Below are 24,918 nucleotides of genomic sequence, written 5' to 3' on the forward strand. Positions count from 1 at the left end.
AATTGAAGGTATCAGTGTGAACTCATGGTTTTTAATACTTATATATAGATATTTAAACAGATAGATGTATGTCTGTGTGCATGTATATACAAATATGTATTTCCTAGCTTTGTTCTGTAAGAAATCCTAGAACACCAGTGAAGCAATGAGCACATCAAGGGCTGAAATCTTAGTTTTTAAATATCATTCTCCATTAAAAGGAACCCGGGGCTTTTGGAGAAATAGCTGACTCCAAGGCTGAGGCAGAAAAAATACGAGATGAACCTGAAATATTGTGTAGTGCCAGAAACTAAGGAAGTGCTCACAGACCAAGAGGCTATGTCAAGAGGATTAAGGGGTCAACTCCTACTGGCTGAATCTGGAAAATCTGAGCATTAATATAAATAAAAAAAGGATTAGAGTTATGATCATTTGAGTAAAGAGGAATTTATTATTCTGTAGTGATACAAATAAATGAATAAATAATTAATGTAGGAGAAGAGAAAGCTACACCATAGAGTAGAAAGCCAATAAATTTAGAAAGAATTATGGAATTAGAAAATCACCATTTGGCAACTATCATATTCAATAGTAATACTTGATTCAGGCAAGACTCATTGGTGGATGTGAAATCTTATGGCTGAAAGACAGGAAAAACAATATATTTACATCAACGCAAGGGAAACCCCCCTTAAAATACTTACAACTATGTTAATTAATAACATATATATTAATTAACCTGTCAGATTCCATCTTCACCGAGTGATAAGTTAGTATCTTCCATAATGGCACCAGTTACCACCTTCTGATGGAGAAGTGCCAGCATTCTTGCCATAATTCATAAATCATGAAGAAACATCATACAAACCTAGAATGAGGGGTGTTCTGCTAAGTAATTGGCCTCTACTTTTCAAAAATGTCAGGGAATTTAAGAAAACCAAGATGCTGCTTCAGATTGAAGGAGACTGAAGAAACATGATATCTAAATCTCACGTGTTCCTGGATTAGGTCCTGGATTTATGAAGAGCATGACTGCAGCAACGGGCAAGTTTGAATGGATTAGATGTTCCTGATTTTGATGGTTATGCTGTGGTTATATAGGAGAGCATCCGTGTACTTCTAGCTAAGTACAAGGAAGAATAATACGCAATGAAGAATTAAGGGGTCTACAGCTTACTTTCAAATGGATCAGAAATGTTAGCCTTGGAGGAAGTTGCGAGCTCTGTTTACTCTTTCTGCAACTTCAAGGTCGACTTGAAATTAGTTTTTTTTAAAAAAGGTTAAAAAAATTCCTAAGCTGTGCGCCCAAGAAAGTGGACAATATTTACCTTCCTCATGCTTCACTTCACATCTACCTGCTGAGAGAGGTTCTTTGTAGGGTATTAATCTAAATTAGTTGTCCACTGAGTGTTGCCTGATAGCAGAGCCGCTATGTCTTTATGAGAATGTGAATTCCAATTTTCCAATAACTTAACTTTTGGACCTACTCTTTGGGCAATTTATGATCCACCAAAATACTCAAGAAATGATGAGACCCAGTGGGTAGTATACAACTGTTCCTTATAGTGTTTTAAGGAAAGTGATAATTACATAATTCCTACTAGTGTAGGTGATGAACAGTCTTATAATGTCACTCTGTCAGAAAAGTTGGTAGGGAGACAGTGGTGGTGGACTTCTCCGAAGGGAAGAACTTAGGCAGTGGCAAGAAAAGGTGGTTTTGAGTAAAGGGGTTTCCATACAGGTAAACTGTTTTTGCTTTCACCTTGTAATCAAATCTCCTAGACTCATATTGTTTTTCACCTTTTATTTCTGTCTGATCTTACAGAGTTTCTAAAGCTCTTTTCCCTTTAGGATACCATGGTCAGGAATTTTTCAAGGTTTGCTTCCTGAAATCTGACAGTTTTCTTCTTGTGCCTCTTGTTGGACAGTTCCAAAATATAACAATGTAGCAAAGAAATGTAACACCCTAGAATCTTAGCTGAGTAACCCAGACAGCCAAAATATGTGTCATATACTTTGTAGAGGGATTTGTTTTTTGTTTGCTTTTTTCCAAGTACTTTGTAACCCTCATTCACTTGAGTCTGCATCCAGTTTTAATTCTACAGGCTTAGACGTTTGTCATGTCCATTATTTATTTCTTCCTATTCACTTCAGGCTTTCATTCTTTTCTCCTCCTCTGTCCTAAGTCTTTATACTTCCCCACTAAAGCTAATCAAATATCTAGTATATAAACTAACATTCAGAGCTTAATATAATTCTAAAGAGTAATTTACTTCCTTACATTCTATACATTAGCTTTTCTTGTAATCTTTTTCTTTTTTCAGCTGTTCAGAGAATTCCAACTTCTTACAAGAACAGATATTTATAAGAAAACAAGGCACATTTTGGAATCCTATTCAGAAAATATACTGGCTTCTTTTTCTTTGGTGGACAATCCAATCAACATTGCATTGCAAGAAAAAATGAAACAGCATACAGATGAAGACATGTTGAAACGTTAGTAAACTTAAGGGATAGGGTGATGTGGTCTCAGTTATCTGTGTAATTCAGGATAATTAGGAAAGCTATGCTTTGTAGAATTCAGTAGAATTCAGTGAAACAACATGTGGGAAAGAAAAAAGAATTTCTCAACTAGGAGGAGTTGAGGTATAGATTTTAAAAGTACACTTGATATTGTAAAATTATATTTAGGAAACTAGTAACCTGTTAATTTCATACACAAGGTAATTTACAAGCCACAAGGTAAAGTACAATGAAATCACCCTGGCTGAGGGACAGAGAGTACAGAACTCTTATCTTCTCCTGGCAGTGATCTGGAGGGCAGAACAGGAGATCTTGAATGTTTATTAGAAGGGGATGTTGGTTTAAAAAATGGTAGGGAAACACTGATCTAAGAAGGCTAGTTTGTTCTCTGTAGAAGGTAACCAAAAAAAAATGCACATGTTTTGATACTGGCTTTACTTACAACAATTGGTAAGAGCTTATTTTTACTTAGACTGTGAGCCTGTTTGCTTTGACAGATATGAAGATGACAGCCACCTGTTTACTCCTACCAGATGTTTTCGGGGAGGATCCCAGCCTTTTTGTCATTGTGAATGAGAAGGTATGCGGTATGTCAATGATCACTGGTTTGAGATTTCATATCTTTATGTGATTATTTATTTGAAGCAGGATGGCGGCCTATTTTGAAGTTATGTTTTGTCATATTTACAAATATGCTAAATTGCAACAAGCTCATATATTGTAATATCATGGTTAGATTGAGGCATCTTGTATTATTTAGCTAGTTTACACATCATGGGGTGGTGACTACTGTAAATTTTTTTTTCAGGTGCAAGTGTCCACACCCGTGTTAGAAGTTAAGAACCCTTTCAACATGGATGTCTGTGAATTTTCTTTGTATTTAGAAAAAGAGAGACTCACAAAGGTGGATGACTGTATTACAGCCTTGGCCACTCTCATAGCTGCCTTCCATGTATTTGGGATCGAGTGTCCAAGAAGACTGTCCCAAACCCTCAACTTCCTAGAGACACTGATTTTTGATACGCAGAGTCCATATTTTCCTTCTGTGAAAGAAAAGGAAAAGGAAGTAGGATTTCAACACCCAGTCACTTAATAGCATGCCAAATATTTTATCAGAATTGATCTCTGGGATGGCTGAAACTATTAAAAATTGTTTTGATTTAGTAGAGGTAGGTATTAGAAAATCATCTTGTCTCTAGGATTCGAATGAATATCAATGCCTTCTATCCTTACACTTCGATACTTTAATTCTTTATTGAAATTCTGTAATAAAATACTACTTAAAGAGATGTTTATTTTGAGTTCTAAGCAATTCCAGTCCAAGTTAACACTTTCAAGGGTGCATTAGTTTTTAAAAGACACTACGCTTCACAATTTCTTAAATCCTTCAGATTAGGGTATGACCTTGCACTTAAGTCAAGGTGCCCACTTTTGAAAGACTTAATGCCCAGGAGCTGCACATTTGTGGCCTGTGGTTCTGCCTCTGGTCTGAACATTGCTTGGAAACATTTTGGGCATTTTAAGAAGATGCTCACAATCCCCAGTTCCTCTTTCCCTCAGCTGACCTGCCCTGGGGGGCGTTTTGGTTTCCTTCATTCATACCTGTTGAGAACCCGGGCTGCTTCATTCCTGAGGTCTCACTTCTGGCCAATCTCGCTGGCACAGGTTTTGATCATCTGTGACCCGTCTTCATCTTTCTCTGCTTCCCTCCCTTGAGATACAGTGATGTGCCTGGTTCTTGTCTCCCCACACGGTTTCTGGTTTTCCTTCACCTTGACCTCATCTGCCCTGGTTGCCCCTTGGGCTTGTTTTGATCTATAATAAGGATCTTGCTTTTCACTCCCAGCACCACTTGGGCCCCAGCTTCTAGCTTCCAGGTTAGGACCCTTCCTAGACTGGCTCTCCAGCCTCTCTCAGGAGCCCTAGTCCTGGTGCCTCACCCAGCCCAAAGCCCCATGTTGTAATTCATCCAACATTAGTTTTAAGGTGCCCCTTGTCATCATCACAATCTCAACATTACTTAGTTTTTTTTTTTTTTTAATTAATTAATTTATTTATTTTTGGCTGTGTTGGGTCTCCGTTTCTGTGCGAGGGCTTTCTCCAGCTGCGGCGAGCAGAGGCCACTCTTCATCGCGGTGCGCGGGCCTCTCTCTGCTGTGGCCTCTTCTTGCAGAGCACAGGCTCCAGACGCGCAGGCTCAGCAGCTGTGGCTCACGGGCCCAATTGGTCCGCGGCATGCGGGATCCTCCCAGACCAGGGCTCGAACCCGTGTCCCCCGCACCGGCAGGCGGACTCCCAACCACTGCGCCACCAGGGAAGCCCTAACATTACTTAGTTTTGACAGAACTGGTGGGTTTAGAGACTGAAGAATTTAAGTGTGCTAATATTGCACCACAATGCAATGGACATTTCCTGGGTTACTTCATCAAATAAAAATTTTTTTAAAGTTTAATAAGAAAAGGGCTCATATGAATTACTGAAGAAATATTTTTATAGCACGTCTCTAGAAATACTGCAAAATACTAATATCTTTCTAACTGTTCATTAAAATGCTTAAGTCAGTGAGATAAAAGAAAACGAAAGATCAGCTGCCCACCTCTGCGATGACTATTCGCTACTTAGGTGAGAATGGACAGGCAATAACAATTTGGTACATTTCATTTTTGAATAACTATTCCCAATTCTACAGTTTCCATTTCTTCCCTTTCACTACAATGTGCCTTTAGTTCCTTACAAAAAAAAGTTTCTTTTATTTCCTCCAATTGTTCTCTCCCCACTCCCGTTTTTTGTGTTTTTTTTTAACCATCTTTATTGGAGTATAATTGCTTTACAATGGTGTGTTAGTTTCTGCTTTATAACAAAGTGAATCAGCTATACATATACATACATCCCCATGTCTCCTCCCTCTTGCGTCTCCCTCCCACCCTCCCTAGCCCACCCCTCTAGGTGGTCACAAAGCACCGAGCTGATCTCCCTGTGCTATGCGGCTGCTTCCCACTAGCTATCTATATTACATTTGGTAGTGTATATATGTCCATACCACTCTCTCACATCGTCCCAGCTTACCCTTCCCCCTCCCATTTTTTAAGTTTCAAAATCTTACTCCTCTTCTCCCAAATGAATTTACCAAGTTCTTGAGAGTCCTTTCCCTTGGAGGTCCACAGTCTCTATGGCTGGCCTTTTTTTTTTAAATATTGGAGTAAAGTTAACAATGTTGTGTTAGTTTCAGGTGTACCGCAAAGTGATTCAGTTACACATATACATGTATCTATTCTTTTTCAAATTCTTTTCCCATTTAGGTTATTACAGAGTACTGAGTAGAGCTCCCTGTGCTATCCAGTAGGTCCTTGTTGATTATCTATTTTATATATAGTAGTGTGTATATGTCAATCCCAAACTCCCAATTTATTCCTCCCCCCACCTTTCTCCTCTGGTAACCATAAGTTTGTTTTCTAAGTCTGTGAGTCTGTTTTGTAAATAAGTTCATTTGTATCATATTTTTTTAGGGTTAGCCTTGAAAGAAAGCCTCTCTTTGTTCCTTTGGGCTGGGGGCGGAGAGATAGGGGTGGAGCTGCAGGGTAACTGCAGTGAACTTTGGCTGGAACATGACAGACATGCGCTGACCATGAGGGCAGACTCCCATAAGCTTCATTGTCTCTTTCAATGGTGTATCTGTCTCCAGTGGACAGCATGGCCATGCCACTTGGCAAATATTCAATATTTCTTGACCAACCTAATCCTATTTTCTTTGGAAGCTGAGTCCACTGAATCTAGAAGTTGCAAAATAGCAACCTGGGGTAATATTTCAACCGGTAGACAGGACGGACTCCTTTGGCTTGTAGAGTGTTTGTAATTTTTTAAAATGCTTTTATAGATGAGAAGGTTCTGTCAAGTTCCACATTCCCCATCCCTCCCTTTTGTCTTACTCCAAGCCTGCTTCTCTCATTTCAGGGACCTCCCTGTCATCACGGCTCCCTATTTCCTCTGTTAAAACTTAGACTATACTTAGACTATATCCCAGGGATGGAATGGTGAAAGGTTTCCTTTTCTTGTGGTGGACTCTTCCACCCTAATAGGGATGCTTAATGCCTTGCCTCTAACATACAACAACATGCTTCTTATAATGAGTAGATGTTTTCAGTAAGATTTAAAAGGTTCCTCTGTTATAATACGTGCTTTAAACTAGAAAGGAAAAGTCCTCAATGCGTGCGAATCCTACTTGACGTAACCATAAAATTTTTGATTTTTTTTTCCTTTTTGTCACTGTTCACATCATCTAGGACATAGTTTGACAAACAATTCCAAATCCTACAGATTCATTCATTACACAGGTGCCCATATGTTTGATATTGTTCCTGCTCTCATACGCCCCTCCTATCTGACAAGGTTTCTTAAGAATCATACATATATAAAAAAGTATCTGCAATTAAGATTTTATTTCATTCATGTCAGGTATAACAAGTACAACTTGAATGTACAAATTCTGAACAAAAAAGGAGAAAAGAACTAACAACAAAAAACTTTTTTTAAAGCAGATTTATGCAAAGAAATGAAGGGGGGTCACGGGCCCTGTTTTACCTTGAATTATGACAAAAGCAAAGGACCACTCATAGACTTCCAATGCAGGGGGGAATATCAAGGGAATCCTACATGATAAAAAAATGAAAGCAACTAAGGAAAGAGGTGGACCTTTCCCCAGAATTCAGACAACATGCTACAAACTTACTTTCTACTTTAAAAATAGTTCTTAAATAAATATCCAATCCTGGAATTAAAAGTTACATACATAGGCTGATAAAATAATTTACCTTTTGCGTTGGAAATGCATTCTTGCAAAAGAAACACTACCAGCTATCAGTTTATAGGTCATCAAGGGCTTTCATTTAAAGTGCATCTGTATGCTTCTATATTGAGGAGAAAAGAGTCTCTCCAAAACAGAGCTCCTTGAATAACTGCTCTGGGAAGGTCACCTCCCTCATCTGTGAGCATTTAGAATCTTTGTGTTGACTGGGGTTGCTCCCTCAAATCTCGCCTCTTGGGTAAAATCTATACACTCTCTCTTCAGCCAATCCTAAAGAAAACCTTTGGGTTTGGAGGACACTGCAAAGGTCTGAGACAGAGCTCTTTCCAGGTTAGTGTTTATATCAATAGAATGAGCCCTTCATCTCTGAAGAGCACCACAGTTATTTCAATGACAATTAGAAGCTCAAGATAATCTCAGAAATAGTTTAAGATCATACAAACAGCGCCCCAATATAACTGCATATTCCTTTGATATCACTGGAGTCCTGTAAACACACAGGGCACCACGATGTATGAGACTGATGTCATTCAAATACATCACCTAATTTATTTATGTTTATATATTTTATTTTTCAATTCCATTATTTATATACACGTTTTTGGTAATTAAGTCAAGATGCTGGTGAAAATTAATTTGTTTAACATTTCATAATTGCGTGCAAAAGTAAAAACACTGATTTAAAGAAAGGTAATTTTTACAACTATTCAGCCCCAACAAATTACGACAAGCAGTTAGGCAATATCATGACTTGCAAAGTTATACTTAGCATAATGTTGCAATTCAAAATATGGCACAGAATTAACAATACAGATAACAGTCCCACTGGCTAAAGTTAGCCAGGTTTTGACGAATTTGGTTTAAGTTGAAGTTTGATTATATAAAAAGGTTCCTGAAAGTATTGAAAAAGAAACAGTGTACATGAAAGAGAATTCAACAATGTTTACAAAATGCCAAAAGTTCTTACTCTGCCCTCCCCCCCACCCCCGCTTTTTCCATAAATAATTAATGAAGTCCCCCTTCCCTCCCACCCCCCAGCCTCAAAAAGATTTACAAAGATAAATTTAGCTCAGTGAACAGAACCGAAAGATGACTGTTGTTAGACAGTACCTGGTTAAAAGCTCAAGCACTTTCGTAAGAATTCATATATATTGTCTCTTAAGGAATATAAATAATCTGACAGCATTGCTCTTTAGAGTTTTGGAGACTTCTCACTTAGGAGTTACAACTGTCTTTGTGCTTTGAGTAAAACATGAGCTTTAAAGCAGAAAGCTGATGGTGTTCAAAATTCACCATCTTCAAAGTTCATTGTGAGAGTTCTTCTCTGCGGCTTTGAACATCAGGATAGAATTGAAAATTTTGAGAGCAGGGCCCAACTTGATGCTCATAATTTTCACAATGTCTGTTTGGGTCATAAGCAGAAATGCTTCTCCATCAATTTGCTAAAATGGGAGGAAAAAGACAAAAGATTGTGAGTTAATCGGATGTAGGATTATGGGACATATTCAAGGTTCAATTATCAGCTGTCTTCTACACAGTAACACTAAAATGGCACAGATGGGCAGTTCATGTGTACAAACAACAGTTCCTCGTAAGTGGACCTTTCTTATCTACAACAACATCCCCACATGTGGACTGGGAACAAAGTCAAATTCATTCATCTGAAGAATCAGCTCATAGGAAAGTGGAAGGTGCTCATATCTTTCCGTGATTATTCTGACGTAGGCGCTGAGTCAAGAATAATTTGGGAAAATCTAGGGTGCCTCAGATCCAGTTCTTATCAGGGCAGGTTTTAAAATGAGAGATGAGAATAAGTACATAAATACTTGCGGATAAACAAAGGAATTCAGGCAAACACATCAGCTACATGCCTTCCACCATGAAGAAAAGAAAATCAGTGATAACATTCATTTTTAGAGTAGCCACAGTTATTCTTCAAATACAGAAGAAAAGGAATTACTAACAACCAACAAAGGCAACCACCAGTATAGCTGAAGGAACGTAAGCCTGGTGGGAAGAGTTGTACACTCTAGGCTGGTTCTTCTACTACTTGGGTAACCGTAAGAAGCATCCTTCCTCTCTCTGGGTCCCTTCTAAGACTGAAAGTCTACACTTCTACAGAATAGGATACTGTGAGGTTCAAAGATATAACTCTGTGAAGATGATGTCTGGTTCAGTGGGTAGAGCAAAGGAGTAGTCTTCTTATTGTATAATTTTCAGCTCTTGGGGAGTCCACCATCTTAAAATAATTAATTCACTTCTCTTTCAGTCTTCTCATTTTGTACAAAAAGTAAAATACACTTTTGCTCTCTGCCTCAGAGGACATCAGAAACCTTGACAGCAGTGTACTATTATGGGCTGAATTGTGTTCCTCCCAAATTCCTATGTTGGAGTACTAACCTCCAATAACCTTAGAATGTGACGTTATTTGGAAACAGGGTCACTGCAGATGTAATCAGTTAAGATGAGGTCATACTAGAGTAGGGTGGGTCCCTAATCCAAGATGACTGGTGTTCTTATAAAAAGGGGAAATTGTGACACAGACACACAGAGAGAGAAGAAGATGCGAAGACAACAAGAGAACACCATCTGCAAGCCAAGAGAAGAGGCCTGGAGCAGCTCCTTTCCTCACAGCCCTTGAAGGAAGCTACTTGCCAACGCCATCATTTCTTGTGTTCAGATTTCTAGCCTCCAGAATTGGGAGACATTAAATTTCTGCTGTTCAAGCTACTGGTTTATGGTATTTTGTTACAGCAGCCCCAGCAAACAAATACTACTCTAAATTCTGTCAGCAGTTCACTAAATAAAGCCTAATGTAGTTAAGTTGCCGTTTCTTGAAATTTTCCTCTTTCCTCTAAAAATAAAAACCTGTAAATCTAAATTGCTTATATGCTTAATCAGTAAGAAGGAGAGTCATCTTATACAACTTTAAGTAACAATTATGTGGAAAAAGATTGCTAATTTTCAGCAAGGAAACACCCTGCTGTCATAAACTAGAAGTAAAGACATTGCAATGTTCATTTCTAAGTGTAAGACAAGTTAAGTGGCAGCTATGAGAAACGTTCTATTGTTTTTTGGAAACATTTGCTTTGGTCTCATTTGCTTGTGCTGTGACAGGTCTCTGATAAACAAGTCCAAGCAGAGAGGAAGATCTACTAACACTTCACTCAACCCAGACAGACCTTGGTAGAATGAAGGGTCTGATAGAAGTCGTCTAAGACATTAACTAAAATGTCAACATACCGGGTTCCCAGGGAGCTCACTACAAAGAGTGAATGGTTTATTAGAACCTTGGGCCCTACTGAGTCTTCTTCTGGGACTAAGTAAGAGTTTAGAGTGACAGATGACTGATGAAAAGGAACATTCAGAGAACTACGAGGCTGGAGTCTGAAAGCTAGGAGTGGGATGAGAAGGGTAAGTTTTGGTAGATTATTATTTTTAAAGCTACCCTGGGAAGAAAAAAATCATCTTGAGGCTAGAGCCAAACTTTAGTATATTACATACAAGCTGCTCTGATGTGTAGCCATAAGGATAAGCCTCAACTGGAAAGAAGTAAATAATTTAAGAAAGTACTTTCTGAAAACAGTAATTACTGCAATGGATTGCTGGGTTTATTTTTGGTTTATGCTTTTGTAATGCATATAAACTGGTCTAGCTCCAGAGATTAAGTATCTTGCTAAAGGCCCAAAACTCTGAAGGAGGATTTGGAACTTGGGGTTCTTGCCTTCCATTTCATTGCTCTTTGCACTGTGCACTCGTGGTTCTCTTCCAATGTTGTAACTCTGCAAATCACAGCGACATGCTCTTTGAATGTCTTTCTCAGAGTGTAAAGGTATGAGTCTATTCATTCAACAGAAACTTATTAAATACCCATTATAGTCTACATATTATTCTTGGGCCTGGGCATATAGTGCAGACTAAAACAGATAAAAACAAAACTAAGCGAACAAATAAAAACTCCTTGTAGAGTTTACATTTTAGTAGTAGGAGACAGACTATAAGAAAAACCATAAGAAGCAAACTAATTAGTAACTAATTCTAAAAGGTGATTAGTGGTATGAAAAAACTGCGAGTTGGGGAGATGAGTGGACAGTAGGCCAGGATGGATGTGTGGTGGCAGGTGGCAGATTGAAGGAGGGTAGTAAGGACAGGATATTGAGAAGTGGAGTAAGCCATGTGAACACCTAGAGGAAGAGCATCCCAGGCAGAGGGGAGAGCCAGAGTGTACCTGGATAATTTGAGGAATGGCAAGGAGGTCTGTGTGTGGAACAGTGTAAGCAGGGGACAGAGTGGACCAAGAGGTCAGGCGGTGAGAGAGGTGATGGGGTGTCAGACTGTCACCCTTGTGAGGCTCTTGGCTTTTACTCTGATTTAACTACCGGAAAGACCTGAACAGAGGAGTGACGTGACTTGACTTGATCTTGTAGCAGAATCAGTCCAGCTATGCTGGAAATAAATTATAGAGGAGCAGGGACTTCCCTGGTGGTGCAGTGCTAATGCAGGGGACACGGGTTCGAGCCCTGGTCCGGGAAGATCTCACATGCCGCGGAGCAACTAAGCCCGTGCACCACAACTACTGAGCCTGCGCTCTAGAGCCTGTGAGTCACAACTACTGAAGCCCACATGCCTAGAGCCCAGGCTCCGCAACAAGAGAAGCCACTGCAATGAGAAGCCCGCGCACCGCAACGAAGAGTCGCCCCTGCTCACCGCAACCAGAGAAAGCCCGCGTGCAGCAACAAAGACCCAACGCAGCCAAAAATAAAATAAATAAATAAATAAAATACTATTTTAAAAAAAGATTATAGAGGAGCAGAAATAGAAGCGGGGAGCCCGGCTAGGAGGTTATTGCTTTAATCCAGGTGGGAGAGGATGGTGGCTCCGACCAGAGGTAGCGGTGGAGGGGGGAGAGGGAGCTGGAACACTTATATGCTTTTAAAATACATCCAGTAAGGTTTTCAACAGATTAAATGCGGAGTGTGTAAGAGAAGGAGTCATCCAGGATGGTTTCAGATAATAGCCCACACCTGCACTTTGCCTCTTAGAGATGACTTACAAGACTTTAGCTAGATTTGTTATCTCGTTTTCGTCCAGGACTCAAAACCCACACCTGCTGACCTGGTGAGACACGTGAGAGCAAGGATCATGTCCTACTGTCTCTGAATTAACCCTCTTACTAGAGCATTACATGGAGTATCATACACATGGTAGGAATTTAACAAGATTTCACAGGGTGAATGAATAGTGGAATGAACATATGAATAATACATGTGGACAGAGAACATTCATTGCCTCATTCTTCAAAAGAAGGCTCTGCCTTTGAGGATATTAGGTGCCTGGGGAATGTCTCCAAAGATAATATGAAGAAAAAAGTTATTCAAAGAAATAACATATCATTTGAATTTGAATCTTACTTAACCTAAATAACAGAGCAAATCTATATGGATTGGCTAGATAACAACAGAACCAAAAGTAGAATTTATAAAACAGAGGTGCTAGAAATTTATTTTTAAAATTGTTTCATCATTTTCAAAGGTAATGTTACTACATGGCTCTTTCAAAGAAAGAGCAACAGCTCCCTGAAGGAATCTAAGTCTGCTCAGGGATCGAAAATCGACTGAGAGTAACCCACAAAGACATTTAGGACCTGGGCCTTAAGAAACTCAAAATCTGAATAACTGCAAATTCTTTAATTTGACCTTCACTAGAAAGAAGACAGAACATTTCTGAAAGTAAGACCATAAATCAGAAAAAGGCTGATGACAATCAGATCCTTGTGCATTTTAACAGGCATCCACATAAAGCATAAATGATATCTAATAGTATAATGATATTGGCGACCGGTGGCTCAATTCTTGGCTGTGCCAACACCCTTGCAGTGTTCTTAACTGAAAGTGTGCTATTTGAACAGTGGAGGCTAAGCATAGGAGCAAACAAGGTATCTTATAGCTGCAGACAGCAGATGCTGGACAAAGGCTTCTGAGATGACTTAGTCCTCATTGTACCTTCTGAGATCAGGGTGATAACTGACTGTTCTGCTTGGAGGAGATGACAGGCAAGTGGCTTATTTTTAAAGGTCTCTAGTGAAAAGAGTCTCCTGCTTCTAGTGTAGTTAGAAGTAGAATTCCTTTTTGTCCTAATGCTCACTAGAGGTGGTATCATTATTAATCATCCCTTATATTGAAGTTTTGGACAGGCAGATGAAAACAACTAATAAAATCATCTTCCAACAGCAGACGGTAATAAATGTAATGAATATCAGTTAGTATAAACATCACTGAGAAATGTATAAGGTCTAAGGGATTGTTTTAGCAATAATGGTAATATTAATTATCAGCATCAAATGAAGTTAATCTTGGTGTTAAAATGATGTTTGAAAATAAAATAACGGGAACTAATTTTACTTTATTAAAAATGAAACGTTGCTTCTTTCTTGCGTTGGTTTCTTTCTGTGCTATATACTACATAAATGCATGTTTTTAAGTTTTGTGTTTCTTTTGTTAAATAATGAGCTTAGTGCTACTGCTGTGGGGCATCAATAAAATGGCACAATTTCCTTTGCATCTAATTTTATACAAACACATTTTTGTACAACTGATTAATGCTGCTTGTTAGACAACTCGATATCACTTTGTCAGTTTCAACATAACCCGTCTCTTCCTTCCTCTGCCAATTTAGAACATTTCACCATTCTCTGCCTTTCAGTGCTTTGTCCCCCCCCCCCTTAAGTAACATACTGCAATTTAGTGGAATACTTACTTCGTCTTTAAATACCTTTCCATGTTCTTCACATCCAGGTAAGCTCTGTATGAATTCTGACACCTGTTAAAAATAAGATCAAAATTCCAGTTTAAAAAAAGAAGCTGGAATCTACATGCTACAGGTTCAAAATATTTAACCTATACTTTCATTGTTTCTCTCAGAATAATTTCTTCTCTTTCAGAAAAAAAAGACTAAACCCCACATGCATTCATGCTGCCCTCTCCTTAAGCCAATACTCCTACGTCTGGCCCCTGGCAGACCAAGAAAATAAAATATACCTCATCTGTGCTCCATTTGGAAACTTTACTGGCAGGGATGCCGGCTACAGTTGGGAGAAGTTTGCTCTGCTGTTCCCAGCGCAAGGGCAGACATGGAATCGGGGACTTAAAGGACAGAAAGACCGCCGACCGCCGCTGTGCCTGCTGTACGCTGGGTTCTTCCCGGGCACCTGGTTGACAGAAACAATCAGGAAGCCACTCTCTGAAAAGCAGCCAAAAAAGCCCCCAATGCCACGCGTCACCCCCAAACAATGAGTAGCATGGAAACAAGGTAAAGCATTGGTTCAACATTACATTCACTGAATAATTACACTCTCGTTCATCTTTACTGAAAGTCACCATAAGAAACAACCTAAAATTCAACTGACATGTTTGCCACATCACCCATCACTGAAGACATGCATCATTACATCATTCAACGTTCCCTCTTTAATGCTTCAGATAAGAAATCTGCCCCCCGAGCTTTAGTGACAAGGAAAATAACTCTCACCCTAGGAAATTATATTTGGTTCCCTTTTGGTTTTGGATGTCCTAAAAGTAAGAGCCAAGTTGCATGCTCAAGTCCGGCCACTGTGTTTACCCTGTAGTTACCATACCTGTTCTCTCGTTTTAGTTCAGCCCTGTTTTGTTCTTCCAATTTCTATTTACTAATCACATCGACTTTTTAAATAGCCAACTTATTTTTTTTGAAAGGGTATATGAAATTATTGAAATAAAAATAAAATAGCATAAAGACAAATGCTTTTGTCATTCTTCATTTGTGAAGATCAAAGTTAAAACTACAGAACATTCTATTTATCTGCTAGTTCTTCTGAATCCAAACCTAGTTTACTGCTGCTCTTCCAAAACAGCCGTTTTTCTAGCAAATGTTTTTTTTGTCCTTGGGACTCTTAGAGTCTGTCCATCATTATCTCCGTAAGATCGGATCCTTTAGATCGGAAATCTTTTCTGAAAAATACTTACTCAAAGCCCATCAGAAGAAGGCACCTCCCCACACTTACTCTCCCCTCTGCCCACCAGCTCGGCTAGGAACTGAAGGTGGCAGCACACCTAGAACCCCCTCCAATCACACCCCACCCAGCAAGGAAACCACTTCCCTGACTTCGAACACCACCGCTTCTTTTGCCCTGGTTCTGAACTGTAAGTTTGATGAAAACTTGGTATCTGGCTTCTTCCTCTCAACAGGGTCTGTGGTTCATCCACATTGCTGTATGTAGTTGTAGCTCACCTGCTCTTTGCTGTGTGGTTTTTCATTGTTATGAATATTTCACAATTAATTTGGAGCTGATGGACATTTGAGTTGTTTTTAAGTTTTGGCTAAGACTGACAGTGTTGCTATGAACGCTCTTGTACATATCTTTTCTTGAATATATGTATGCCTTTCTGTTGCATACATACTGAAGAGTGGGACTTTGTGGTTATAACATTTGTGTACATTAAGCCTCAGCAAATTCCACCAGTTTTCCAAAACAGCTGTATAGTACACACCTACTAACAGTATAAGAGTGTTCCAAATGCTCCATACGTATTCTTATCAACATGTGGTACTGTCTATCTTTCTCACTGTAACCCTTTTGGTGCGGGTGTCATGGTATCATATTGTGGTTACAATTGCATTTGTCTGATGACAAAGTTGACATTCTTTTTCTATGTTCATCGGTCATACGGAGAACCTCTTTTGTGAAGTGCTTATCTATTTTATGCCCATTTTTCCATCAGGTCATCTTGCCTTTTTCTTACTGATTTGTAGAAGTTATCTATATATATACTCTGGGTAAGAATCCTTTCTTGAAAATATGTATTACTTGTATCTCCTCCCACTCTGTGTCTTCTTTTTACTCTCCTAAAAAGGTCTTTTGATAAACAGAAGTTCTTAATTGTAGTAAAATTTATTAATTTTTTCTTTTAGGGCTAGTACTTTTGAAGAAATCTTTGAGAAATCTTTGCTTACCCCAAGGGCCTGAAGATAGCCTCCTCTGTTTTCCTCTGAACACTTTATGTTTTACCTTTCACGTTGAGATCATAATCCATCTGAAATTTATTTTTGTGTATGGTATGAGGTAAAGATCAATATTCATGTTTTTTTCCCACATGGATTTCTAATTGCCCAACCATGATTTAAAGAAAAAGACCGACCATCCTTTCCTTGCTGTACTGCAGTGCCAGCTTAAAAATAAATCTAAATGTGTTTTCAAATATTCTCTTCTGTTCCACTGGTCTCCTCACACCGACCCACAGACTTTAATTACTCTCATTTTATGAGTCTACTGATATCTGTGATCTAGGTCTTCTTCAAGAATCCTTGACTATCCTTACCCCTTTGCATTTCCAATTTTAGGATCTGCTTGTTAAAAAAAATGCTAGGATTTACATTGGGATAACCACTGAATATACATCAATTTGGTGAGAGATAACATCTTTACAATATTAAGCCTTTCAATCCAAGAACAAGGTATCTCTCTCCATTTCTTTGGATCTTAAAATACCCCTCTTCAATGTTTTGTCATTTTCATGTAGAGGTCTTGCATATATTTTGTTAAATTTATTTTTATGGGTCTGATGTTTTCTGTTGCTATTATAAGTGGTATAGTTTTTTAAAAACTATTTCCTACTGTTTTATTGTGGATCTTTAATAACTTTTCTCTTAAACTAGCCTAATCTAAATTTGAATTGCTCTGAATGTTAGAAAAGTCGTTATACTGAATTAAAAGAAAAAAAATCTATCTTACTGGAGCTAACACCCACTGGTCCTTGCTCTACCTGAGTGAGCTCATATAGAAAACTGTGTCTGCTCCCCATGAAACATTTCAATTCTTCAAATATTTTATAAAAAACCCTTCATGGTCCCTCTTTCCACATTTCATCCACCGTATCTCATATAATTGGTTTTAAGGTTTTAGGTCTTCATCCTATTTTACTGAAAATCTATTATAAGCCAAATATATAAACCTGTACCAGTTTGTTTTTATTCTTTTAAAATTGCCCAGAGTTCAAGAAACTTTTGTTTTGCATAAATATGGGGTAACTTAAAAACACTCCTTAATCTCAGACAGTCCCAAGAGTTCAGCAATTATTTGCAACACATTATTTGTAAATCCTTCAGGAGATGGACTTACATGAAATGGTAAGAGTTCTAGTTCCACACTAGAGTAAAACAACACAGTCTACTTTGTAACTTGTATTTGGATTGCCTGCCACAGAGTGTCAGTTTTTTCCAAAGCCATACACTTTCTTCTATAACTATTTATGTTCTGTTGACACTTGGCACTGTTTCCTCCTTCATTGAAGCTCCATTCTACGTTCATTCTATTCCTGCTAAAGTTGTATTATTCACAGTTCATTTCTAATGTTCCTACATCATTATTCCTTAGAAGAATAACTGAGCCATTCTAAAGAAAGGACTAAAAACCCTAAAGCTCCTATATTTCTGGTAGCGTTTGCATGTCTTCGAAGCTGACATTATACATAGGCCTAGACTCATACACCACTCCAATCCTAATACCAGTTTTGCATCCTTCACCTGAAGACCCCCCTTCCTTTTGCTGATTCTTTCATGTTGACTGATGCCCAGTGTTATTTTCTGACGAATGGGGCAACTGTAGCATTTACCAACCACAGAATATGCCATCTCCTCAGAAGATGTTAGGTACACGCTCCCAATCCAAAAAGGATAAAGAAAACAACTTCATTTGAGTGGATATGTATTTGATCCCTTGAAATGCACAGAAACGTGACTCCAGGTTTTTATTTTAACATGTGATATAGACTAAAATAAATGCACAAAGACTCTGGCTCAAGTAGCTGGCTCAGTGCAAAGAGTAGGGAAGAGTAGGTTTGAATGTGTATAATGTGCTTTAGAAAACAAAGCTTTTTTATTCTGGAAGACATTTCTGCCAATAGCATTTTATGAGGGTCAGATTTCTCACCACCCTCCTCTCAAATGATTTACCTGCATGAAAAATAATACTTTTTCAGGAGTTCTCGGTATTTTTTGAAGTTTCCCGAGAAGAAAATTTACCCAAGATATATGGTCAAACTTTTTCTCACTACTCCCACACCTTGACTCTCCTTCCTCCTGGGGAGAACAGTAACTGAATAACTAGCCCCCCAGAACCACCCTTGACCAAGATAAGACCTTGGGAACAGACACTCTGCAAAGGAGAGCAACAAGATACATGGAACCTGACTTCCTGATACTGTTGAGTACCATTAAATCCTGGAGCAGCTACCTTTGAAGCTCCTCCATGTGAGAGAGAACTAAACTGCTTTTACCTGATATAAACCACTTGTATGTGTTTTATGTCACATACACACACACACCCCTAATCCTAATCACTACCAAGGTTTACTGCAAGAGCGTTTATAATAGTGAGAGACAGGAAATAACTAGCTTAGATATCCACTAGAGATTGGTCCATTAAATGATGCTGCATTGATCATCGATCCACAGAGGGAATATTTAATATTATTTTGTAATTAGTATAAATATTTATGTAAAAATGATTGTAATATTACGTAGTTAAAAAACTGCAGGTTACAAAGTAGTTAGTACAATATTTCAGATATTAAAAAAATCCCCAAAAAACTCCCCAAAATTCAGAAAATGGTGTTAGAAAATAAAATTACAGGGCTTCCCTGGTGGCGCAGTGGTTGCGAATCTGCCTGCCAATGCAGGGGACACGGGTTCGAGCCCTGGTCTGGGAAGATCCCACATGCCGCGGAGCAACTAGGCCCGTGAGCCACAATTACTGAGCCTGCGCGTCTGGAGCCTGTGCTCCGCAACAAGAGAGGCCGCGACAGTGAGAGGCCCGCGCACCGCGATGAAGAGTGGCCCCCGCTTGCCGCAGCTAGAGGAAGCCCTCGCACAGAAACGAAGACCCAACACAGCCCAATAAATAAATAAATAAGTAAATAAATAAATAATAATTAAAAAAAAAATTACAGATAATTTTGATTTTCTATTTGATTCCCTGTATTTTCTAATTATTCTATAATAAATGTTATTTTAACAATAAGTTATATAAAACCAGAAGCTGATATTGAATAAGCTACTTATTGTTACTCAAAAATAATAACAAAAAAATGAAAGCCTCACTTTGGTGACTTGGAAAGCAATTTAATGCATTTTTGGAAATATACTATTAAAACATCAATTGCTGGGCTCCCTTAATCAGAAGCAAGAAAATATTAGATGGGAGTAGCGTTAAGAGAAATAACTTTGTGGATCTTTGGTTTTACTGCTATTTCATCTCTCTAGCCAATTATCAAATGAGGAATATTTTTCTCATGTTGATACTTAATGGATGGATAGTAAAGCCCTGCCTCTACCATTTACATTTATTGTTTATAATATGGAAATCACTCATTCAGCAATTACTTATTCAGCACTTACAATGCAATGTGGAGGGCTACATCAATACAGCATATTCTTGTAGACTTTCTTGAAATGACGTTTAATAGATAATAATGTAGTTATCCAAAGCAGAAATTTGCAAATACAAATGTCTCTCAGTTCTGGTTGAGAATATAGGTATTAAAATCTTTGATTTGGCTTAGGGTAGGAAAAAGTGAAGTAGGAGATTAACCCTTGTAAGAAGACAGGTCTGATAAAGGTGATCCTGAAGAAATATATCCTCCAATGTTTCATGCAGAATCAAGACAATAAATCTTCAGAATAGAGACCACCATCTAAACCAAACATGAAATCTCCCAGTAGAAAGAGATGTCTTCACTACCATGGAGCATGAGAACCTGCTTCCTATAGGACTGTTCCCATTAGGGCCCAGTAGAACCACTGTAGAACCACAGTAGAACCACAGGGAGGGCAAGATCCAGAGAAAAGGAAAAGTACTCTTCGTGCTGCTCTGTGCTGCTTTCGGACTCAGATCCCACTCCGCTTCCTATTTCCAAGTCTGAACAATGCTAAATCAACAAGCCACAGCATGACTTACCACTTGTCTGGACTCATTCCTATCCCTTGAAGCCAGTGACAGAAGTGAGACCAGAATCTCCAGCTGCCTTGTTTCATTTTAGTTTCAAAACAATGCTAGGAGGTAGCTATCCCGAAGATGAGGAAAACACACTGTGAGATAGGGCAAAGCCCAAAGCCACCCTGTGAGATAGGGGAAGCATCAGAAAGTGGTCCTGGATCTTCTGTCTCCTAATAACAAAGTACAGGGTCATGGTCAAGGGGGTGAGTTTAAGAGTCTGATACACATGGATTCAAGTCCCTGTTCTGCCACTAACTAGCTGTAAATTTTGGCTAAATCAATGTAACAGGATCATTGTAAGGATAACATGATATTTAAAAAAAATGCTTATTCTAGCGTCTGACATGTAGTGAAGACTCAGCAAATGGGAAAACTTATTCCTATCTTGAGAGAAAGGCATGCCACTGAGAGTATACTGAATATAAAAAGGCAAAAATGGGGGGCTTCCCTGGTGGCGCAGTGGTTGAGAGTCTGCCTGCCGGTGCGGGGGACACGGGTTCGAGCCCTGGCCTGGGAGGATCCCACATGCCGCGTAGCGGCTGGGCCCGTGAGCCACAATTACTGAGCCTGCGCATCTGGAGCCTGTGCTCCGCAGCAAGAGAGGCCGCGATAATGGAAGGCCCGCGCACCGCGATGAAGAGTGGCCCCCACTTGCCACAACAAGAGAAAGCCCTCGCCCAGAAACGAAGACCCAACACAGCCATAAATAAATAAATAAATAAAATAAAATAAACCCAAAAGTTTAAAAAAAAAAAAAGTGATATTATAACATGATTTCAGAAACTAAAACTATAAAAAAAAAAAAAAAAAGGCAAAAATGAAAAGGAGTCAATGACCCTTTTAAGCTAATATTCCATGAGTCTATAAAAAAATGCTCTTAATGTGAAAGGAAAAAAAGCCAGAAGAAATGGGATACATCTGTCAACCAAGTTTTTTTTAATGGAGTTACTAACTGGTGACTAAATATAAAAAGGATGAACAATAACAATGATTGGGTAAAATAAATGGATCACAGCATCAAGGAATGTGGATAAAATTAGCTCCAAGATCCTAAACTCAGGCGTGAAAAATATTTGAGGATCATTTCAAGGTTAACAACCAAAATAAAAACCAATTGCTATGGAAGCAAAAAGCAAGCCTGATTTTTCAAGTGAGAATCTAGTACATTACAAAATAAAATTCAACTCTTTCTGCGTATCAGCACCCGTGAGAGAGAATGTTTGCAGAAGGGAAAAGAAAATTACACGTTTCCCAGGTATACAGGAGTTTAAATTTGAAGGTCAATTTATAGGATCCTTTATTAATGGGCCTTCCTACAATGGAGGAAATGAATTAGTTTATCTTTCAGGCAAAGGAGACAGAAGCCAACAAAAAGAAAAAGAAGAAAAAAGTGATGCATTGTATTCAGTAAAGGTCCCCAAAGGTCAAATTCGGTAGCATAGTGGCAATCATCAAAAAATCAAAAAGGCTCATAATTACACATGTTGTATGGAATTAAATTGAATTAACTGAAGAAACAAGGTAGGAAGATGTTTTTTTAGGGGGAAGTGTTTTTAAAAATCAATTTGCTCTAAGACTCCAAACAAAATAGTTCTCATGGGCTTACTGAATCTTAAATCCTACTAGCTATAAGGAATACAGGGTGGCTTCTTTTCAGACTCCTCTATACTAAATAGTGCACAAACTGCAAGAAGGTTTCTCTCCTATCCCCTATGCCACCCCCCAGCCAAGTCAGATCTGGGAAGGGCTGCTTCCACCACTGGTGAATGGCACTGTGAATGAACACTGATGAGCACCTACTAGGCTCAGCATATCTACCCGACCCTCAGGCTCACGTGTGAAAGAGGAATTCTACTGGCACCCAAATGGGAGCATTGCGGGGTAAGTGTTCTTCACAAAAAACCTGGGGAAACTTCTCTGCACTCAAAAATGATAAAATAAAAAGCAATCACCAGGGGCCTCTGATAAGTTCTACAAAACACTGGGAGAGGAGCGTTGATTTATTGACAGAAGAGTTTCATGATTTTAGTAAGGCACAAGGGAACATGACCTCTACAAAACAAAACAGGCTATGAAAAGAAAAAAACAAGCCAGTGCAGGAAATTAAAGGAAAATAAAAACCACTATTAAAATTCATGTTAAAGGCAGTAACTAGTAGACTTGACAGAGCTAGAGTAAGACATTTCAACTTGAGAAATATGTCTAGAATATCAAAAAATGCATAAGCTGTTGAAATATTAAAATACTCCATAATGGCTGGTAATAGTCCCCTCCACCCTCAGCAGTCAGGCCCTTGAGGGACTTCCCTAAGATGCTGCAACGAAGTACAGCAGGGAGCTTCCAAACTCTGCTCCAGCACTAAGGCTGGTGTTTGTTTTAACTGTCCTGTGCAATGTTGGCTGTCAAACCAATTGTTAAATATTTTGAATATCATCCTTTGGATCTATCCCAAGAGTAAAAGGTATTACCAATCAAAAAAGAGAAAAGAACAAAAGTAATAATAAAAATAGGGGCTTCCGTGGTGGTGCAGCGGTTGAGAATCCGCCTGCCAATGCAGGGGACATGGGTTCGAGCCCTGGTCTGGGAAGATCTCACATGCCGCGGAGCAACTGGGCCCGTGAGCCACAACTGCTGAGCCTGTGCGTCTGGAGCCTGTGCTCCGCAACAAGAGAGGCCACGACAGTGAGAGGCCCGCACACCGCGATGAAGAGTGGCCCCCGCTCGCCGCAACTAGAGAAAGCCCTCGCACAGAAACGAAGACCCAACACAGCCGAAAATAAAAAAATAAATAAATTTTTAAAAAATAATAAAAATAATAACTGAAGGAATTTTTCTGGATTAAAAAAAAATCCTGGATCTAAAAAAAAACAGTAAATAAAGCGCATGACATCTCAGGCAAAATAATGAAAGAAGACTGAATTTAGGAGCCAGATTCATTGTCTAAAACCAAAAGATTGGATTGAATTGGGCCTAATCCCACATATGTGAAAGGATGTTTTGGTTTGTTGTTCAGTTTTTTTTCAGTTCTGTTTGATTTTTCTTAAAGGAAAGTCAGAGACCAAATGACTAGCTAGGTGTAGTGGACACTGTGGTGGGCTCCCCCTTCGGAACCCAGAGATTCATTCTCCTACCTGCTGACTGATGATGCCTCAGAGCTACCTCCCTCTCCAGGAACTGCCCTAAGCCAAAGGGAGGCTCCTTGCCCAAGGACACGGCCCCTCTCAGCCAACATCCAAGGACTGGTCAATACAAAGGCCTGGTCCTCATGCCTAAATTCGGGATAACTCGGAAGGGTCAACTGGAGCTCCTTTATGGGATCGACTGAGGCTTCTGCTGTAACTGCATCACAGCTCAGTCTGCCCACTGTTGCTTCTCTCACTCTCTCATTGGTATCGTTCCCAAGAGTACCCACCAAAAACCTTCTGCACACAACACTCTCAATGTCTGTTTCCAGAGAGCCCAATCTGAGACACTAGGTCATGGCTCTATTGAGACCTGAGAGGCAGGAGGACAGAAAAAACTAAACACATCCACCCACTGACTAGGATCTGAGATATCACCAACATCACCAAGATACAGGAGCCCTCAGACACCATAAGATCTCATTTTGGACTGAAGGATCATGGGGTCCAGGGAAAGACAACCAATAAACTCTTAAATGGTAAGGTCAGGAAGTGAAATTCAAATCTTTTCCATACAACATGAATCTGGAAAAAATTTTCAAAAAAAAAAAAGAAAGAAAGGAAATCTAAAGCTAAGAAAGCAGTTAAATAAAAGCTGACAATCATAACATGATTTCACTACAGTAAAAATTAATTTTATGAAAGTTTTATAAAATGTTTCAAAAATTTGGAAATGAAGGGAAGTCATCAAACTCATTTTAGGAGGCTAAAACTGGAAGAGATATTAATATGCGAATCTTACTTAGGAACATATGTGCAAAAATTCTCAAAGCAGCTTGTTTTTATGAGGCTCCTTTTCACTAATGAAAAATAAGACAGTAAGTAAAATATGCATATTGAACTGTAGGTTTTATGGGTGACAAAAATAATAAAGAGTTATATATGAATCCTAGCAATGTTTCTTTGGAAAGAACTGTAAAACAGAAAAACTCAGGCAATTCAAATAAAAAAAAATAGGATAAAAATATACAAAGTTTGAAAAGACATAAAACTACCACAGAAGAAGAGAGAACACCATGCATATCATGTTAATAAACCTGAAATTCTCCATTAATTAGACTATTTTCAGAAAAAAATTATCAGAATCAGCTCAGCAAATAAAATGAAAAGTGAATTACATCACCAATTAGGAAGAAACTGAAAAGGTTGTCAAATTATTACTCCCTCAAAAAGTTCAGAGCCCAGAAGATTTTATTATGAATCTATCTAAACCTTGCAATGATCAGATAATTCCATGCAATAGACACTCATTTCACAATACTACTACTACTTCTGCTATTACTTCTACTACCACTAGCAGCTAATACTTTGGCCACTGATGCATTTATTCCTCATAATAATCCAGTGATGTGGGTACTATTAAGAAACTGAGGAACAGAGAGTTAAATACTTTTCCCAAAGCCAGC

The 24,918-nt window shown here is 38.8% G+C and overlaps 2 protein-coding genes across 6 annotated transcripts in view; one reads left to right on the forward strand and one right to left on the reverse strand.

Moving 5' to 3' along the window:
- The window catches only part of SAMD3 (sterile alpha motif domain containing 3), a 47,636-nt gene extending 44,041 nt beyond the window's left edge, over positions 1–3,595 (forward strand). The window contains exons 9-11 of the mRNA XM_061207426.1: positions 2,304–2,475; positions 3,000–3,082; positions 3,311–3,595. Of these exons, the coding sequence (XP_061063409.1) occupies positions 2,304–2,475; positions 3,000–3,082; positions 3,311–3,595 (540 nt within the window). The remainder of the gene's footprint in view (positions 1–2,303; positions 2,476–2,999; positions 3,083–3,310) is intronic.
- Positions 3,596–8,362: 4,767 nt separating this feature from the next.
- Positions 8,363–24,918, reverse strand: part of L3MBTL3 (L3MBTL histone methyl-lysine binding protein 3) — a 119,659-nt gene continuing 103,103 nt past the window's right edge. For all 5 annotated transcript variants that reach the window (XM_061207728.1, XM_061207727.1, XM_061207726.1 and 2 more), the window contains 3 exons: positions 14,341–14,510; positions 14,060–14,122; positions 8,363–8,745 (listed from right to left, as the gene is read on the reverse strand). In XM_061207728.1, coding sequence (XP_061063711.1) covers positions 8,602–8,745; positions 14,060–14,122; positions 14,341–14,510 — 377 coding nt within the window. In that variant the 3' untranslated portion in view covers positions 8,363–8,601. The remainder of the gene's footprint in view (positions 8,746–14,059; positions 14,123–14,340; positions 14,511–24,918) is intronic.

Source organism: Eubalaena glacialis, chromosome 12 (genome assembly GCF_028564815.1).
Source record: "Eubalaena glacialis isolate mEubGla1 chromosome 12, mEubGla1.1.hap2.+ XY, whole genome shotgun sequence".
NCBI lineage: Eukaryota > Metazoa > Chordata > Mammalia > Artiodactyla > Balaenidae > Eubalaena > Eubalaena glacialis.